Source organism: Salvelinus alpinus, chromosome 3, assembly GCF_045679555.1.
Source record: "Salvelinus alpinus chromosome 3, SLU_Salpinus.1, whole genome shotgun sequence".
Taxonomy (NCBI): Eukaryota; Metazoa; Chordata; class Actinopteri; order Salmoniformes; family Salmonidae; genus Salvelinus; species Salvelinus alpinus.
The window spans coordinates 90,496,428-90,517,418 of record NC_092088.1 but is presented as its reverse complement, the minus strand read 5'-3'; the positions used below and the strand labels follow the sequence as shown (position 1 = coordinate 90,517,418).

The following is a 20,991-nucleotide window of genomic DNA, read 5'->3' as shown; positions in this document are numbered from 1 at the left end:
CATGTATGTGTAAATGTATTTTTGCGACGCTAGCGCACGGGACGCAAGCGGTGTGGTCAGCATGTCAGATGTTGAACTTGAAGCCAACCCAAAACATATGTACACATAATTGCAGGTTTCTAGGCTCCAATTGTGGTACAATATCATGGGAAAGCTCAGGACATAATTTTACAGCTTGAAAAGTTGACTTTCCATCACTGTGGGGATGCGTCCCAGATGGCAACCTATTCCCTACATAGTGCACTACTTTTGACCAGAGCCCTATGGTACTATTTACCCCACTTTAATAGAGAATAGGGTGCCATTTGGGACGTACAGGCAGAGGTGCTAGTCTAGTGGAAGAGGGTCTAGTGACAGACAGGCACTCATCTTTAGTTTCACAGAAAACACCCCTTCCCTCCTTTTCTCTCTTAAAATGCTTCTTCAGTTTGACTTTGACAACCCCAACTGCAGTTCTGATCAGAGCCGAGTGCCGAGCCGAGTGCCGAGTCGAGTGCCGAGTCGAGTGCCGAGTCGAGTGCCGAGCCGAGTGCCGAGCCGAGTGCCGAGCCGAGTGCCGAGTCGAGTGCCGAGCCGAGTGCCGAGCCGAGTGCCGAGCCGAGTGCCGAGCCGAGTGCCGAGTCGAGTGCCGATCCGAGTGCCGAGCCGAGTGCCGAGCCGAGTGCAGAGTCGAGTGCCGAGTCGAGTGCCGAGCCGAGTGCCGAGCCGAGTGCCGAGCCGAGTGCAGAGCCGAGTGCCGAGCCGAGTGCCGAGCCGAGTGCCGAGCCGAGTGCCGAGCCGAGTGCCGAGCCGAGTGCCGAGCCGAGTGCCGAGCCGAGTGCCGAGCCGAGTGCCGAGCCGAGTGCCGAGCCGAGTGCCGAGTCGAGTGCCGAGCCGAGTGCCGAGCCGAGTGCCGAGCCGAGTGCCGAGCCGAGTGCCGAGTGCCGAGTCGAGTGCCGAGCCGAGTGCATTCAATAAGGGAGGTTAGGTGGTACGTCTTACCTACCGAATAAGTGACAATGAAGAAGACAGCTGATTTTCTATATTCTATCTTGTCTGTCCTTTCCATCCAGGTGATGACAGCTCATGGACTGAGACAACTGTCTGGCTCTGTAAGTTTAAACATCCTACGTAGTTACCTTTAACTTATGTTCTATTCAGTCATAATGGCAGTGGTGCTCTGACTGGTAACTCAATATTTTGTGTTACCTTGATGAAAGTTATTTTTTGTAAAATGTTCCGCATTTCATAATTGACCTTATTTCTATTTTATTTTAGGAGGCTGAATCAGGCGAGACGGGCCAGAAAGGAGAAATGGGTGATCCAGTAAGGATAGGATATGTACCAACCTGCTCTCAGTGTTCATAGGATTTGTAAATAATTCGCCCGTGTAAAGAAAAATCAGCTCCCCCCCGTCCATTAAATCTATTTCATTATTCATCAGCTAAACTGATCCTAGATCAGCACTCCTACTCTGATACGCTGGAGTATGGATCCAGAGTATGGATCCAGATCAGATGAAGACTAATATATTGATGTTTGTCTCTGTGTCAAATCAAATCTAATTGTATTTGTCTCATGCGCCGAATACAACAGGCCTTACCGTGAAATGTTACTATCAAGCCCTTAACCAACAATGCAGTTCAAGAAATAGAGTTAAGAAAATATTTACTAAAAAAACTAAAGAAAATGACATAACAATAACGAGGCTAAATACAGTAGGGGCAATGTGTATAGTCTGGGTGGCCATTAGATGAATTGCTCTGCAGTCTTATGGCTTGGGGGTAGAAGCTGTTAAGGAGCCTTTTGGTCCTAGACTTGGGGCTCCGGTACCGCTTGCCGTGTGGTAGCAGAGAGAACAGTCTATGACTTGGGTGACTGGAGTCTTTTTGGGGCCTTCCTCTGACACCGCCTAGTATATAGGTGCTGGATGGCAGGAAGCTTGGCCCCAGTGATGTACTGGGCCGTACACACTACTCTCTGTAGCACCTTACGGTCAGATGCTGAGCAGTTGCCATACCAGGTGTTGATGCAACCTGTCAGGACGCTCTCGATGGTGCAGTTGTAGAACATTTTGAGGATCTGGGGACCCATGAATCTTTTCAGTCTCCTGAAGGGGAAAAGGTTTTGTTGTGCCCTCTTCACGACTGTCTTGGTATGTTTGGACCATGATAGTTCGTTGGTGATGTGGACACCAAGGAACTTGAAACTCTCGACCCGCTCCACTACAACCCCGTTGATGTTAATGGGGGCCTGTTGGCCCTCCTTTTCCTGTAGTCCACGATCAGCTCCTTTGTCTTGCTCAAGTTGAGGGAGAGGTTGTTGTCCTGGCATCACACTGCCATGTCTCCTCCCTATAAGCTGTCTCATCGTTGTTGGTGATCAGGCCTACCAATGGTAGGTGTTGGAGTCGTGCTTGGCCAAGCAGTCATGGGTGAACAGGGAGTACAGGAGGAGACTAAGTATACACCCCTGAGGGGCCCAGCGTGACAGATGTGTTGTTGCCTACACTTACCACCTGGGGGCGGCCCGTCGGGAAGTCCAGGATCCAGTTGCCGAGGGAGATGTTTAGTGCCAGGGTCCTTAGCTTAGTGATGAGCTTTGAGGGCACTATGGTTTTGTGTGCACTATGTAGGGAATAGGCTGCCATATGGCATACATACAAAAGCATATCTGAAAGAGCTGTTGGCAAATAATCGAATAATCAAATATGAAAAAAAGGATACAAAGTTCAAAGGTCAATCTTTATCATGCCACAAGTTCAAAATAAGACTTCAACAATAGCTACATGGTTTAGAATGAATGCCATAGACTTCAACAATAGCTATATGGTTTAGAATGAATGCCTAGACTTCAACAATCACTACATGATTTAGAATGAATGCCAAGACTTCAACAATCGCTACATGATTTAGAATGAATGCCAAGACTTCAACAATCGCTACATGGTTTAGAATGAATGCCATTCAGAAACAAGACTTCAACAATAGCTACATGGTTTAGAATGAATGCATAGACTTCAACAATCGCTACATGGTTTAGAATGAATGCCATTCAGAAACAAGACTTCAACAATAGCTACATGGTTTAGAATGAATGCCGAGACTTCAGCAATAGCTACATGGTTTAGAATGAATGCCATTCAGAAACAAGACTTCAACAATAGCTACATGGTTTAGAATGAATGCCGAGACTTCAGCAATAGCTACATGGTTTAGAATGAATGCCATTCAGAAACAAGACTTCAACAATAGCTACATGGTTTAGAATGAATGCCGAGACTTCAACAATAGCTACATGGTTTAGAATGAATGCTATTCAAAAAACAGTGCAATAGCTTTTCAAAAGTGAGTCACCTGACTGAGTTGGGCCAACTATTGTGCAGTGGTGGGAAAAGGACCCCATTTCCATTTTTGAGTAAAAGTAAAGATACATTATTAGAGTGAAAGTCACCCAGTAAAATACTACTTGAGTAAAAATCTAGAAGTATTTGGTTTTAAACATACTTAAGTATCAAAAGTAAAAGTACAAGTATAAATAATTTCAAATTCCTTATGTTAAGCTAACCAGACAGCACGATGTTCATGTTTTTTAAATTTACAAATAGCCAGGGTCACACTCCAACATTAAAACATAATTAACAAACCATTTGTGTTGAATTATTCTGCCAGATCTTGATAAGTGGTGAATTGGACCATTTTCCTGTCCTGCTAAGCATTCAAAATGTAACCTGTACTTTTGGGTGACATGGAAAATATATTGAGTAAAAAGTCAATGAACTTTTTTTAGGAATATAGTGAAGTAAAAGTTGTCAAAAATATAAATAGTTAGTGCAGATGCCCCCAAAAAGTACTTAAGTAGTACTTCAAAGTATTTTTCTTAAGTACTTTACACCAGTGCTATTGTGTGTCTCTTGTGTAAACACATTGGATTTACAGGATGATGATAATGGTTTATATGATCCTTTTCTTCAGGGACAAAGAGGACTCCAAGGACCACATGGTTTCAAGGTAACCAGTTCATTCTAAGTATTCAGATGAAGGACAAGCATTAAATACATTTTAAAGGCCTCATCTACACTTACCTGAGTACTGTATGACCTTTGACATTGGGTTTGGTTATCCACACTGATCTGAGTACTGTATGACCTTTGACATTGGGTTTGGTTATCTACACTGATCTGAGTACTGTATGACCTTTGGCATTGGGTTTGGTTATCCACACTGATCTGAGTACTGTATGACCTTTGACATTGGATTTTGTCATCCACACTGATCTGAGTACTGTGTACCCTTTGACATTGGGTTTGGTTATCTACACTGATCTGAGTACTGTATGACTTTTGACATTGGGTTTGGTTATCCACACTGATCTGAGTACTGTATGACCTTTGACATTGGGTTTGGTTATCTACACTGATCTGAGTACTGTGTACCCTTGACATTGGGTTTGGTTATCTACACTGATCTGAGTACTGTATGACCTTTGACATTGGGTTTGGTTATCTACACTGATCTGAGTACTGTGTGACCTTTGACATTGGGTTTGGTTATCTACACTGATCTGAGTACTGTGTACCCTTTGACATTGGGTTTGGTTATCTACACTGATCTGAGTACTGTATGACCTTTGACATTGGGTTTGGTTATCTACACTGATCTGAGTACTGTGTGACCTTTGCCATTGGGTTTGGTTATCTACACTGATCTGAGTACTGTATGACCTTTGACATTGGGTTTGGTTATCGACACTGATCTGAGTACCATATGACCTTTGACATTGGGTTTGGTTATCTACACTGATCTGAGTACCGTATGACCTTTGACATTGGGTTTGGTCATCTACACTGATCTGAGTAATATATGACCTTTGACATTGGGTTTGGTCATCTACACTGATCTGAGTACTGTATGACCTTTGACATTGGGTTTTTTAAGTACATAATGATATACAATAGCATATATACACATGATATATGAGCAGCCTGGAATTGAATAGAATCCCAGTACACAAATACATTATATTTGAGGAATAAAAAGTAATATGTTATACAGTGTGTTTCTAGACTAAATATAAACCGGGACTTCTATAAAGTCAGGTTGAATTGCTCTGTTTGGCATGTTTCCTTTCTTGAAGCCAGACGCTAAATAGATTTTCTCAGGGTCTCACTTATTAACAAATGTCCTGGAGCAATTGTGGAGAAAAACAAATCTAACCTTAAATGTTCTCTCTCTCTCTCTCTCTCTCTCTCTCTCTCTCTCTCTCTCTCTCTCTCTCTCTCTCTCTCTCTCTCTCTCTCTCTCTTTCTCTCTCTCTCTCTATTTTCTTCTTTCCCTTCCCCCCTCTCCCTCCTTTCATTACTGGTTTAAAGGGAAGCTTAGGACTACCAGGTCCAAAGGGAGAGCCCGGCCCAGAGGTAAACACCCCGTTGATAATCAAACTATCACCAGAGAACAAAGAGTCTCTATCACTAGAGAACACAAAGTCTTTATCACCAGAGAACCAAGAGTCTCTATCACCAGAGAACAAAGAGTCTCTATCTCCAGAGAACCAAGAGTCTTTATCTCCAGAGAACAAAGAGTCTCTATCACCAGAGAACCAAGAGTCTCTATCTCCAGAGAACAAAGAGTCTTTATCACCAGAGAACAAAGAGTCTCTATCACCAGAGAACAAAGAGTCTTTATCACCAGAGAACAAAGAGTCTTTATCACCCAACAATACCCAACAACACAAGCTATATGATCCTCTGCCATTGTACTTATTGGTACAGTAGTATGAAACTGTTTGGATTGACACAGGAAACAGAATGTATTACATTGTGTATCAAGTACTCAGATACCCTAGATCACCTTTAGAGCACCTGTAGTTGGTTTAGGTTCTAGTTTAAGTTCCCTGAGCAGCTACTGGTAATGCACCTCACCCCAGGAACTAGAACTAGGTCTATATGGCATGACAAGTGATTCATTACCTCATGCTAGATGTTTGAGCAATTTATATTGTTCTACAGAGAGAAATTACTATCTTAAACTCTATGGACTCTTGGAAGACTAGCCCCTGGAGGTTAAAATCCTAATAAAATTTGTATCAAACGGTACGACTAATCAAACTTTTGAGGCTGGGCCACCTGTTGACTGTAGGTGGAAGTGGGTCGTTCAATGTAACTACTATAGAACACTTCAACAGCTCCTGTTTTCCTCTACCGCCCTCTGATACCTAAAGGGGATGGTCAAGCTCCCAAACCAGACAGATTGCTGCAATTCTCACAGCAGGTCAAACACCAAAAGATTGCTGCAATCTTCTTTCCTCGCCCTACAGTTTGTCCCCTACAGTCTGGTATTTGGGAAATGGTTCATTGGTCTTTTCAATTCTTAAGATTTACCCATTTGATTCTTGACAGATATAACTTCTAAATGCCTTTTGAGCTTGACACAACTGTCGAATCCCAGACTAGAACTTTAAAATAAAATATAACTGCCGGATGTCCTGAAGGGTATTCTACAAAGTAGGATCAAGGAGTTAGCCAGTACATTTCCCTTAATAACCTTTGGTCTGATTGACTGAACAACCAAAAACACATATACGTTTAGCTTTCTTAATGAACCAGAAAATCAACTGTTATTTCTGGTTATTTATCAAAGTTAGCTGGTTAACTAATTAAACCTACTTTGTAGTATATCCCTCTGGTGTCTAGTAGCTAGCTACAGTCTATACAGTTCCAACACCTCCGAGATGTCTTCACCTTAGCATCCAACTTTCAACCCCTTGATGACCAGAAAGGCCTCCAGAACAACATGTCTTTACTGGGGTGTAGCTCAGTAATACAACTCTCTGAATCAGAGAGTGATTGCTGGGGCTGTCTGCAGTTAGCCAGACAGGCAGGTCACCAGGGCCAGGCTATGATTACTAGAAGAAGGAATATTAGACTCTAACACTTCTCTGACTGTTTTCCAGGGTAAAGAAGGTCCTCATGGACTCATCGGACTCCCAGGGATTGCAGGAGAGACGGTAAGTAAAATACATGTTACTTAAAATACATGTATTAAGTACCGTCTGCACCAGGGGTGTGGTCAATTCTATTTCAACTATGGAAGATATACTCTGTTATTTGTTCCTGAGTTGAAATGGAATTGACCCCACCTCTCCAGAAAGAACAATCTCATCTTTCTCCTTCTCTCATGTCTTTATCTCCCTGTTCCACTGTTCCCCCAACTACACCTACCAAAGGACAATCTCATCTTCCTCCTTCTCTCATGTCGTTATCTCCCTGTTCCACTGTTCCCCCAACTACACCTACCAAAGGACAATCTCATCTTCCTCCTTCTCTCATGTCGTTATCTCCCTGTTCCACTGTTCCCCCAACTACACCTACCAAAGAACAATCTCATCTTTCTCCTTCTCTCATGTCTTTATCTCCCTGTTCCACTGTTCCCCCAACTACACCTACCAAAGGACAATCTCATCTTCCTCCTTCTCTCATGTCGTTATCTCCCTGTTCCACTGTTCCCCCAACTACACCTACCAAAGGACAATCTCATCTTCCTCCTTCTCTCATGTCTTTATCTCCCTGTTCCACTGTTCCCCCAACTACACCTACCAAAGGACAATCTCATCTTTCTCCTTCTCTCATGTCTTTATCTCCCTGTTCCACTGTTCCCCCAACTACACCTACCAAAGGACAATCTCATCTTCCTCCTTCTCTCATGTCTTTATCTCCCTGTTCCACTGTTCCCCCAACTACACCTACCAAAGGACAATCTCATCTTCCTCCTTCTCTCATGTCTTTATCTCCCTGTTCCACTGTTCCCCCAACTACACCTACCAAAGGACAATCTCATCTTCCTCCTTCTCTCATGTCTTTATCTCCCTGTTCCACTGTTCCCCCAACTACACCTACCAAAGGACAATCTCATCTTCCTCCTTCTCTCATGTCTTTATCTCCCTGTTCCACTGTTCCCCCAACTACACCTACCAAAGGACAATCTCATCTTCCTCCTTCTCTCATGTCTTTATCTCCCTGTTCCACTGTTCCCCCAACTACACCTACCAAAGGACAATAAGAAAATACATAGATAAACCGTTGAGGAGAGACGGAGAGAAAGTAAGAGAGAGAAGAAGAGAGCTGATGAAGGCAATGGGGGGGGGGGGGGGGCAAAGTCTTGAATTGTTACACAGGCGGTCAGTAATTCAATTTGAGAATGAATTAGTGGGTAGAGGCAGATCGGAGCGTTTTACGTTATGAGGGAGCGGAGGCAGGCAGGGACCCCAATCTGTTGCTGCACCTGCTGTACCCATAATGAGTATCTGTCTTTATTCAGAAGCAGGAGAGGGAAAGAGAGGCATTTCATCCTGGAAAAGGGGAAGGATGTTGGAACATGGTGGGCCCGCTGATGCGGAGAGGAGGAGAGAGATGAATGTATCTGTATGGTAATGGGAGGGTGGACGTGTGTGTTGAGGGGGCAGTAGTTGTGCGTGCTTGTGTACCTGTTCACATCTGTGTGTGTGTGTGTGTGTGTGTGTGTGTGTGTGTGTGTGTGTGTGTGTGTGTGTGTGTGTGTGTGTGTGTGTGTGTGTGTGTGTGTGTGTGTGTGTGTGTGTGTGTGTGTGTGTAGACCTGGTTGATAGATGTGTCTCTGTCCTCTGTTTCTAGGGATCGTCGGGGGACCAGGGACCACCTGGTAGAGACAGTCTTAAAGGAAACAAGGTAGAGTCTTCCACCTTGGAGAACAGACCAGCAGGCAGACATTAGACAGATGTTTCACCATCACCGTAGAGGATGGTGCACGACTTTCAGATTGGATAGCAACTCCCTTCCTGTATTAAGTGGTTCTACTGGGGTATAGTCTGTATTAAGTGGTTATACTGGGGTATAGTCCTGTATTAAGTGGTTATACTGGTGTATAGTCCTGTATTAAGTGGTTCTACTGAGCTATGGTCCTGTATTAAGTGGTTCTACTGGGATATAGCCTGTATTAAGTGGTTCTACTGGGGTATAGTCTGTATTAAGTGGTTATACTGGGGTATAGTCTGTATTAAGTGGTTATAGTGGGGTATAGTCTGTATTAAGTGGTTCTGCTGGTGTATAGTCCTGTATTATGTGGTTATACTGGGGTATAGTCTGTATTAAGTGGTTATACTGGGGTATAGTCTGTATTAAGTGGTTATAGTGGGGTATAGTCTGTATTAAGTGGTTCTACTGGTGTATAGTCCTGTATTACGTGGTTATACTGGGGTATAGTCTGTATTAAGTGGTTATACTGGGGTATAGTCTGTATTAAGTGGTTCTACTAGGGTATAGTCCTGTATTAAGTGGTTATACTGGGATATAGTCCTGTATTAAGTGGTTATACTGGGATATAGCCTGTATTAAGTGGTTCTACTGGTGTATAGTCCTGTATTACGTGGTTCTACTGGGGTATAGTCTGTATTACGTGGTTCTACTGGGGTATAGTCTGTATTAAGTGGTTATACTGGGGTATAGTCTTGTATTAAGTGGTTCTACTGGGGTATAGCCTGTATTAAGTGGTTCTACTGGGATATAGTCCTGTATTAAGTGGTTCTACTGGCATATAGTCCTGTATTAAGTGGTTCTACTGGGATATAGTCCTGTATTAAGTGGTTCTACTGGGGTATAGTCCTGTATTACGTGGTTCTACTGGTGTATAGTCCTGTATTAAGTGGTTCTACTGGTGTATAGCCCTGTATTAAGTGGTTCTACTGGGATATAGCCTGTATTAAGTGGTTCTACTGGGATATAGCCTGTATTAAGTGGTTCTACTGGGATATAGTCCTGTATTAAGTGGTTCTACTGGGATATAGTCCTGTATTAAGTGGTTCTACTGGTGTATAGTTCTGTATTAAGTGGTTCTACTGGGATATAGCCTGTATTAAGTGGTTCTACTGGTGTATAGTCCTGTATTAAGTGGTTCTACTGGGATATAGTCTGTATTAAGTGGTTCTACTGGTGCATAGTCCTGTATTAAGTGGTTCTACTGGGATATAGTCCTGTATTAAGTGGTTCTACTGGTGTATGGGCCTGTATTAAGTGGTTCTACCCGGTGTATAGTCCGGTATACTGTGCATGGTGAGCTCAGCTCTACCGTGGCCTATACACACACACACCCATCTCTGACAAGGCTGCATGCTACAGTTTATAAAATACTGCCGGGTCTGTTTCCTCCACGCACATAAACACGCTGTGGACTAATGAATAAAATACAATAAAATAGTTTTGTAATTTCCTAATTAACCCCTGTTGTTGTGTGAAATGATTCCAGTGGGGTGGCAGATATCCTCAGCTTTAGCCTCTTGACTCCCCACCTTCCCTCCCCCCTACCTCCCACACTGTGTGTGTCATTCATAGTGAAGTGGGGTGACAGATGCCCCCGCTTTCCCCTCCTGACTCCCACTGTTCTCACCAGCCTCACCCCCCTCTTACACCCATTCCTTATCTGCATGTGCACATCAGTCACTCAGAGTCACCCCCTGTACTGTAGAGATGACACGGCCCATCTGTCACTGCAGTGGCTGTCTGTCTGTCTGTCTTTCTGTCTGATTGACTTTCTCACTCTGTCTGTCCTCTCTGTCTGTCTGTCTGTCTGTCTGTCTGTCTGTCTGTCTGTCTTTCTGTTCTCTGTCTGTCTGTCTGTCTGTCTGTCTGTCTGTCTGTCTGATTGACTTTCTCGCTCTGTCTGTCTGTCCGTCTGTCCTCTCTGTCCTCTCTGTCTGTCTGTCTGTCTGTCTGTCTGTCTGTCTGTCTGTCTGTCTGTCTGTCTGTCTGCCTGTCTGTCTGCCTGTCTGTCTGTCTGTCTGTCTGTCTTTCTCTCTCCCTAGGGGGACTCTGGAGGTGTGATGGGACCCCAGGGCCTGCCTGGACCCAAGGGAGAGCCTGGAGAGCCAGTAGCTGAACATCTGGTGGGTTTACTGAGAGCTCATAGGGCTCCGTTCACAGTAGTGCACTACAGTATGGAATAGGGTTCCATTTGGGACGCAGTGAGACACTGTTATCACTATCTGATCTGACCTTATTGGCTTGTTTTGGCCTCATACACACACACACACACACACACACACACACACACACACACACACACACACACACACACACACACACACACACACACAGTAGATTAATACATCACTTTGGAATTCAGTGCATGGTAATCAGTCATCACTGGACACATGATCTCACAGACAGACACACACAAACAGACACACACAAACACATACACACACAGTAGTAGATCAGCTAGAAACAGCTGCGACGACAGCAGCAAACATGTTGACTGAGAGGAGTGCCTGTCGCAGCACAGCCCTGACTTCATGCAGATGCAATGCTAGTAAGTAATCCAGCATTCAATGACACCAGCCACGGTAATGGCCTATCCACCCCCGTTCTGAGGCTTAAAGCTGTCAGCAGACTACTTTGCGGACCCAGCTTTGCATTTACAAGTGTTCATTACATACAGGTAACTGCCAAAATAAAGGAAACACCAACATAAAGTGTCTTAATAGGGCGTTGGGTCACCTCGAGCCAGAACAGCCAGAATGACACTTGTCATAGAGTCTACACGTGTCTGGAACTCTATTGGAGGGATGCAACACCATTCTTCCATGAGAAATTCCATCATTTGGTGTTTTGTTGAAATTGGTGGAAACCGCTGTCTCAGGTGCTGCTCCAGAATCTCCTAGAAGTCTTCATTTGGGTTGAGATCTGGTGACTGAGACAGACAGACTTTAAAACATGCTCCTTAGAAACTCCTCTTTCAAAGTCCTTTCTAGCCATGGTAGCCAACATAATGGGCAACTGGGCATTTTTATACATGACCCTAAGCATGATGGGATGTTAATTGTCTAATTAACTCAGAACAGCACCTGTGTGGAAGCACCCACTCATTTACTCAACTGTTTCCTTTATTTGTTCCGTTATACAGCACCTGCAGTACCAGCTAGTTACCTGTACAGACACATCACCTGCAGTACCAGCTAGTTACCTGTACAGACACAGCACCTGCAGTACCAGCTAGTTACCTGTACAGACACAGCACCTGCAGTACCAGCTAGTTACCTGTACAGACACAGCACCTTCAGTACCAGCTAGTTACCTGTACAGACACATCACCTGCAGTACCAGCTAGTTACCTGTACAGACACAGCACCTGCAGTACCAGCTAGTTACCTGTACAGACACAGCACCTGCAGTACCAGCTAGTTACCTGTACAGACACAGCACCTGCATTACCAGCTAGTTACCTGTACAGACACAGCACCTGCAGTACCAGCTAGTTACCTGTACAGACACAGCACCTGCAGTACCAGCTAGTTACCTGTACAGACACAGCACCTGCATTACCAGCTAGTTACCTGTACAGACACAACACCTGCAGTACCAGCTAGTTACCTGTACAGACACAGCACCTGCAGTACCAGCTAGTTACCTGTACAGACACAGCACCTGCAGTACCAGCTAGTTACCTGTACAGACACAGCACCTGCAGTACCAGCTAGTAGCAGAGCTTAAAACTTCTTGTCAATAGGGGGGCGCTGTTTTCACTTTGGAAAGAATCGTGCCCAAATTAAACTGCCTCGTACTCTATTCTAGATCATACAATATGCATATTATTATTACTATTGGATAGGAAACACTGTGAAGTTTCTAAAACTGTTTGAATTATATCTGTGAGTAAAACAGAACTCATTTGGCAGCAAACTTCCATACAGGAAGTGAAAAATCTGAAAACGAGGCTCTGTTTCAGGGCCTGCCTATTCAACTGGCTTTTATTTATCGATATGCATGCACTTCATACGCCTTCCACTAGATGTCAACAGGCAGTGGAAGGTGGAATGGGGTGTCTAGCTGACAGGTCCGGTATTTTCTTTGTCTTTGAAGGCGCGCGGGGGAGCTCGACATTGTCTTCTGAAAAGCGTTCGGTATACACGGCGAATATCTCCGGCTCTGATTTTATTTGATACATATGATAATAACATCATAAAGTAGGTTTTTTCAACCGTGTTTTATCAGTTTATTCAACGTTTATTGGGACTTTTGGAGTTTTCCGTTCTTTGCGCCAAGAGAGGATGGGAATGTTAGTAACCTTGGCTAGCATTGTGGCGCGAATTCAACAGAAGAAATTGACATTCTAAAACCAAACAACGATTTATTCTGGAACAAGGACTCCTTGTATAACATTCTGATGGAAGCTCAGCAAAAGTAAGAAAACATTTATGATGTTATTTCGTATTTCTGTGTAAAATGTTGACTCCTATTCTCTGCCGTGTTGGTGAGTGCTGTCTCACAATAACGCAAGCTGTATGTTATGGTAAAGTTATTTTTAAAAATCTAACACAGCGGTTGCATTAAGAACCAGTGTATCTTTCATTTGCCATACAACAAGTATTTTTATGTAAAGTTTATGATGAGTTCTTTGGTCAGATTAGGTGAGTGTCCAAAATATCTCCGGAGATTCTGGTGAATCGTTGCTACGTATTCACAATGTATAACCAGGATTTGTAGCTCTAAATATGCACATTTTCGAACAAAACATAAATGTATTGTATAACATGATGTTATAAGACTGTCATCTGATGAAGTTGTCCAAAGATTAGTGATTAATTTTATATATTTTGCTGGTTTTTGCGAAAGCTACCTTTGTGGTGAATAAATGCGTTTGTGTGTTTGGCTATTGTGGTAAGCTAATATAATTCTATATTGTGTTTTCGCTGTAAAACACTTAAAAAATCGGAAATATTGGCTGGATTCAGAAGATGTTTATCTTTCATTTGCTGTATTGGACTTGTGATTTCATGAAAATCATATTATATGATATCCCTGTTCCGTTAGGCTAGGCTATGCTAGTCAGCTTTTTTGATGAGGAGGATCCCGGATCCGGGAGAGAGAAGCGGTAGAGGTTTTAACAGTCAAGATTTGTTGGTTGACTAGACTTGGTTTCAGACCTGGGTTGAAATACTATTTGAAATCATTCATATTGTAGAGAGTTTGCTCCAGCCTACCTGGAGTGCCACATGGGTTTATCATGTTGGATCTCTTCTTGGGTCCATTAAGCAGAGCATGCTCAGTCAAGCACGAAGTAAGTATTTTCAATGAGTTCAAAAAATGATTGAACCCAGGTTTTCTGCGTTTTGCATGGTGCAAGTCCAAGCAGTGATGGCAGATATCAGCTAGCAGTATAGGTACTAGTTCTGAGTGGCACCCTGTTCCCTAAAGCTGTTCCAAAGCCCTGGTCAAAAGTAGTGCACTATGTAGGGAATAGGGTGCAAGCTCTCAGGTTAGGCTAGGGCAATAATGTTTGTTTGTACATGGAAGGTGCTAAACTGAACATTAAGCCTGACAGTTTAACTACTCATTAGGTCAGAGCGCACAAACACACACCTACACACACACACACACACACACACACGCACACACGCACACACACACACACACACACATTAAGAGCTAATGTGTTCGTTAGAGCAGAGTAATAAGAGAGATCTTGGCATGTTAATGGTGTCAGGGAGAGGTATGGCTCTAAGGAAGTGAGTAGGTAAACAAGTGTGGAGGAGGGCAGGATGGAGGGAAGGATGGAGGGATACAGAGAGGGAAGGATGGAGGGATACAGAGAGGGAAGGATGGAGGGATACAGAGAGGGAAGGATGGAGGGATGTAGAGAGGGAAGGACTGAGGGATATAGAGAGGGAAGGATGGAGTAATGTAGAAGGGGGAAGGATGGAGGGATGTAGAGAGGGAAGGATGGAGGGATGTAGAGAGGGAAGGATGGAGGTATGTAGAGAGGGAAGGATGGAGGGATGTATAGAGGGAAGGATGGAGGGATACAGAGAGGGAAGGATGGAGGGATACAGAGAGGGAAGGATGGAGGCATGTAGATAGGGAAGTATGGAGGGATACAGAGAGGGAAGGATGGAGGGATGTAGAGAGGGCAGGATGGAGGGATATAGAGAGGGAAGGATGGAGGGATACAGAGAGGGAAGGATGGAGGGATACAGAGAGGGAAGGATGGAGGGATGTAGAGAGGGAAGGACTGAGGGATATAGAGAGGGAAGGATGGAGTAATGTAGAAGGGGGAAGGATGGAGGGATGTAGAGAGGGAAGGATGGAGGGATGTAGAGAGGGAAGGATGGAGGTATGTAGAAGAGGGAAGGATGGAGGGGTGTATAGAGGGAAGGGTGGAGGGATACAGAGAGGGAAGGATGGAGGGATACAGAGAGGGAAGGATGGAGGCATATAGAGAGGGAAGGATGGAGGGATACAGAGAGGGCAGGATGGAGGGATATAGAGAGGGAAGGATGGAGGGATACAGAGAGGGCAGGATGGAGGGATACAGAGAGGGAAGGATGGAGGGATGTAGAGAGGGAAGGATGGAGGGATATAGAGAGGGAAGGATGGAGGGATATAGAGAGGGAAGGATGGAGGGATGTAGAGAGGAAAGGATGGAGGGATATAGAGAGGGAAGGATGGAGGGATACAGAGAGGGAAGGATGGAGGGATACAGAGAGGGAAGGATGAAGGATTGTAGAGAGGGAAGGAAGAATGTACTTTGGTGCAAAAAGTGCAAATCAATCCCAGAACAACAGCAAAGGACTTTGTGAAGATGCTGTAGGACACAGGTACAAAAGTATCTCTATCCACAGTAAAACGAGTCCTATATCGACATAACCTGAAAGGCTGCTCAGCAAGGAAGAAGCCACTGCTCCAAAACCGCCATAAAAAAGCCAGACTACGGTTTGCAACCGCACATGGGGACAAAGATCGTACATTTTGGAGAAATGTCCTCTGGTCTGATGAAACAAAAATAGAACTGTTTGGCCATAATGACCATCGTTATGTTTGTAGGAAAAAGGGGGAGGCTTGCAAGCTGAAGAACACCATCCCAACCGTGAAGCACGGGGGTGGCAGCATCATGTTGTTGGGGTGCTTTGCTGTAGGAGGGACAGGTGCACTTCACAAAATAGATGGCATCATGAGGAAGAAAAATTATGTGGATATATTAAAGCAACATCTCAAGATGTCAGGAAGTTAAAGCTTGGTCGCAAATGGGTCTTCCAAATGGACAGTGACTCCAAGCATACTTCCAAAGTTGTGGCAAAATGGCTTCAGGACAACAAAGTCAAGGTATTGGAGTGGCCATCACAAAGCCCTGACCTCAATCCTGTAGAAAATTTGTGGGCAGAACTGAAAAAGCGTGTGCGAGCAAGGAGTCCTACAAACCTGACTCAGTTACACCAGCTCTGTCAGGAGGAATGGGCCAAAATTCACCCAATTTATTGTGGGAAGCTTGTGGAAGGCTACCCAAAACGTTTGACCCAAGTTGAACAATTTAAAGGCAACGCTACCAAATACTAATTGAGTGTATGTAAACTTTTGACCCACTGGGAATGTGATGAATGAAATAAAAGCTGAAATAAATCATTATCTCTACTATTATTCTGACATTTCGCATTTTTTAAATAAAGTGGTGATCCTAACTGACCTAAGACAGGGAATTTTTACTAGGATTAAATGTCAGGAATTATGAAAAACTGAGTTTAAATGTATTTGGCTAAGGTGTATGTAAACTTCCGACTTCAACTGTACTTTTGATACTTAAGTATATTTAAAACCAAATAGTTTTAGACTTTTACTCAAGTAGTATTTTACTTGGGTGACTTTCACTTTTACTTGAGTCATTTTCTATTATTTTGACTTTTACTCCGGCTTGACAGTTGAGAACTTTTTCCACCACTGCTGATTTTACTGGTGACCAGCCTTCACTGTGTTTTCATGGTGCCTTCACTGTGTTTTCATGGTGCCTTCACTGTGTTTTCATGGTGCCTTCACTGTGTTTTCATGGTGCCTTCACTGTGTTTTCATGGTGCCTTCACTGTGTTTTCATGGTGCCTTCACTGTGTTTTCATGGTGCCTTCACTGTGTTTCATGGTGCCTCCACTGTGTTTTCATGGTGCCTTCACTGTGTTTTCATGGTGCCTTCACTGTGTTTTCATGGTGCCTTCACTGTGTTTTCATGGTGCCTTCACTGTGTTTCATGGTGCCTTCAACTGTGTTATGCTGGTGACCAGCCTTCACTGTGTTTTCATGGTGCCTTCAACTGTGTTATGCTGGTGACCAGCCTTCATTGTGTTTTCATGGTGCCTTCACTGTGTTTTCATGGTGCCTTCACTGTGTTTTCATGGTGCCTTCACTGTGTTTTGCTGGTGACCAGCCTTCACTGTGTTTTCATGGTGCCTTCACATTGTTTTCATGGTGCCTTCACAGTGTTTTCATGGTGCCTTCACAGTGTTCTCATGGTTTCTTCACTGTGTTTTCATGGTGCCTTCACTGTGTTTTGCTGGTGACCAGCTTCACTGTGTTTGCATGGTGCCTTCACTGTGTTTGCTGGTGACTAGCCTTTGCTGTGTTTTCATGGTGCCTTCACTGTGTTTTCAAGGTGCCTTCACTGTGTTTTCAAGGTGCCTTGACTGTGTTTTCATGGTGTCTTCACTGTGTTTCATGGTGCCTTCACTGTGTTTTGCTGGTGACCAGCCTTTGCTGTGTTTTCATGGTGCCTTCACTGTGTGTTTGCTGGTGACCAGCCTTTGCTGTGTTTTGGACTCATGCTGGCATGCAAAGTGATGTTTGAATCCTATTGGAATCCAGCCAGAGTGGGGATATTCTTCACTCACAACAACATGGTTTCTGAATGACTGGCAGGGTTAAACAGAAGAATAAATAAGACTACCTAAACCATTAAACTGGAACAACAACTCAGTAATGGGTGCAATAAGTCCAACTAACAGATTGGATTAGTTTAGATTTTTTTTTGCATAGCATAATATTAATTAATCAGTCAATGTCAATGCAACAACTCAACATTACGTTCCCAGCAGGGAATTAGATGGCACAGTCTCAGTAGGAGGAGCCTAGTATGCTGATATTCGGTGTTACTGCATTCATTGTTACTAACCAGTACATTCTAAATACTATGTTGTATGATTAGTGCTACACAGTATGCAGTTTAAGTAAGTAGTGGGCAAGCCAGATTTGGGACCCGGCCTGTGAGTAGTTGAGGAGGGCAGTGATGGAGGGATAGAGGATGGATGGATGAGAGAGAGAGAGAGAGAGAGAGAGAGAGAGAGAGAGAGAGAGAGAGAGAGAGAGAGAGAGAGAGAGAGAGAGAGAGAGAGAGAGAGAGAGAGAGAGAGAGAGAGAGAGAGAGAGAGAGAGAGAGAGAGAGAGAGAGAGAGAGAGAGAGAGAGAGAGAGAGAGAGAGAGAGAGAGAGAGAGAGAGAGAGAGAGAGAGAGAGAGAGAGAGAGAGAGAGAGAGAGAGAGAGAGAGAGAGAGAGAGAGAGAGAGACATTTCAACTTATTTACATATTGAATTCAGTGCCAATTCAAAGGACACACCACTGCACCCTTGATGAAGTAAAACCAGAGAAACACAGGTTATTTGAGTTCATCCAACTTTAGTTTTATTTGTACTCTGAACACTTCTTAAAATGTGGGGGAGCTTTATTTCAAAACTGCTGCATTAGCATGAAGCAACGTTTCAGAGGCTGATTTACATTGTGCAATGCAGGACTTAGTTGTAGCACTAATGCATGCTGAACACAGAAATCCATTTTCCATCAAGGAGGTGTACTGTAAATAATGCTTATCCCCGATCCCAATCAAGGGTGCGTCCAGAATGGCACCCTATTCCCTTTATAGTGCATCCCTTTTGACCAGGGCCCATAGGGCACTATTTAGGGAATAGGGTGTTATTTGGGAGACACCCCTGGACTTTTGTGTGTGGCAGCAGCAGAGCATTATGGGTCTCACTTCACAACGTAGAAGCTGTTAAAACATGTTGTAAAGTAGGAGAGTATTGAACACAAGGCTCGTGGTGAAATGAAGTGTTCCTACTGTTTGCCCTGTGTAGTTGGAGGTATATTCCATATTCCCATTGAAGTCTCACACAGGCAGCAGCTGTGCTTCTGGGAGAAACACTGTCTTGTTCTCAAAGTGAATTGTTGATGTGTGATTTGCAGTAGACGAATTGTTTGGCTTGTTTGAACTTTCCTACATGGATACTTTATTATTTAGTCCTACTTTATTATTAATCTCTAACTATATGTACATATCTACCTCAATGACCTCGTACCCCTGCACATCCACTCAGTACTGGTACCCCTTGTATATAGCCAAGTTATCATTACTCAGTACTGGTACCTCTTGTATATAGACAAGTTATCATTACTCAGTACTGGTACTCCTTGTATATAGACACGTTATCATTACTCAGTACTGGTACCCCTTGTATATAGCCAAGTTATCATTACTCAGTACTGGTACCTCTTGTATATAGACAAGTTATCATTACTCAGTACTGGTACTCCTTGTATATAGACACGTTATCATTACTCAGTACTGGTACTCCCTGCAGACAGTATAGCCAAGTTATCATTACTCAGTACTGGTACCCCTTGTATATAGCCAAGTTATCATTACTCAGTACTGGTACTCCTTGTATATAGACAAGTTATCATTACTCAGTACTGGTACCTCTTGTATATAGCCAAGTTATCATTACTCAGTACTGGTACCTCTTGTATATAGCCAAGTTATCATTACTCAGTACGGGTACCTCTTGTATATAGCCAAGTTATCATTACTCAGTACTGGTACCTCTTGTATATAGCCAAGTTATCATTACTCAGTACTGGTACTCCTTGTATATAGCCAAGTTATCATTACTCAGTACTGGTACCCCTTGTATATAGACAAGTTATCATTACTCAGTACTGGTACCTCTTGTATATAGCCAAGTTATCATTACTCAGTACTGGTACCTCTTGTATATAGCCAAGTTATCATTACTCAGTACTGGTACCTCTTGTATATAGCCAAGTTATCATTACTCAGTACTGGTACTCCTTGTATATAGACAAGTTATCATTACTCAGTACTGGTACTCCTTGCAGACAGTATAGACAAGTTATCATTACTCAGTACTGGTACTCCTTGCAGACAGTATAGACAAGTTATCATTGACTCATTCTGTGTCTATTATTACTTTTATTATTAAGTGTTTTACTTTCTATTATTTCTCTACTGACTTCCTCTCTGTATTGTTGGGAAGGACCCGTTATCATTTCACTGTTAGTCTCCACCTGTTGTTTACGAAGCAGGTGACACATAACATTTGATTTGACTTAATAAAGGCTTTTTAACTGCAGCTACTTGGTCAGAGTGTCTTGGTATATTTCAGACGGTCTGTATCTGTATCTTACATGTTTAGTCTCCAACCTTTACATCATATCACATGCTATTTGTCACGTACACATGGTTAGCAGATGTCAATGCGAGTGTAGCGAAATGCTTGTGAAAAAAATTTCCTGGGGTAATAGTGTAAGAAATAAAACATTAAAAAAACAAAATACTGCATAGTTTCCTGAGAACGCGAAGCGAGGCGACCATCTCTGTCAGCGTCATCTTATTATCAATGCTGACGTATGCTGTATGATGTCTGGGTTGTGAAACTCATTTTGGTTTTTCTTCTTTTCGCCCGGGCAGGGAGAGGGGATGACATCTGGACCCAGAGGATCACGAGGGCCAAAGGTAGAAAAACAGCCCCTATGGTGGAGGAACAGGGCAAAAACAGGCTGGCAGCCCCCTATGGTGGGGGAAGAGGGACAAAACAGGCTGGCAGCCCCCTATGGTGGGGGAAGAGGGACAAAACAGGCTGGCAGACCCCTATGGTGGGGGAAGAGGGACAAAACAGACAGGCAGACCACCCAGGGTTACCACAATCTGGACTTATTATTCTCTAGCTAGATGAGGGATATTTCCTCTGGCTATGATGATCACATTAGAAAACATCTGAAGGATGACTAGCTCTTCTAATACCTCACATCAAACCAGTTCATCCACTTGTGGCTCAGTTGGTAAGAGTGTGGCACTAGCAACACCAAGGATGAGGGTTCAATTCCCACAATGGTCACATATAGATGTACTAAAAGTCTCTGCGGTTACTGTTACTGTC

The 20,991-nt window shown here is 43.6% G+C and overlaps 1 protein-coding gene across 7 annotated transcripts in view; it reads left to right on the top strand.

Moving 5' to 3' along the window:
* col19a1 (collagen type XIX alpha 1 chain) overlaps positions 1-20,991 on the top strand; it is a 259,676-nt gene that overhangs the window by 166,025 nt on the left and 72,660 nt on the right. For all 7 annotated transcript variants that reach the window (XM_071394460.1, XM_071394459.1, XM_071394458.1 and 4 more), the window contains 8 exons: positions 1,053-1,091; positions 1,258-1,305; positions 3,954-3,989; positions 5,351-5,395; positions 6,931-6,984; positions 8,627-8,680; positions 10,810-10,890; positions 20,523-20,567. In XM_071394460.1, coding sequence (XP_071250561.1) covers positions 1,053-1,091; positions 1,258-1,305; positions 3,954-3,989; positions 5,351-5,395; positions 6,931-6,984; positions 8,627-8,680; positions 10,810-10,890; positions 20,523-20,567 — 402 coding nt within the window. The remainder of the gene's footprint in view (positions 1-1,052; positions 1,092-1,257; positions 1,306-3,953; positions 3,990-5,350; positions 5,396-6,930; positions 6,985-8,626; positions 8,681-10,809; positions 10,891-20,522; positions 20,568-20,991) is intronic.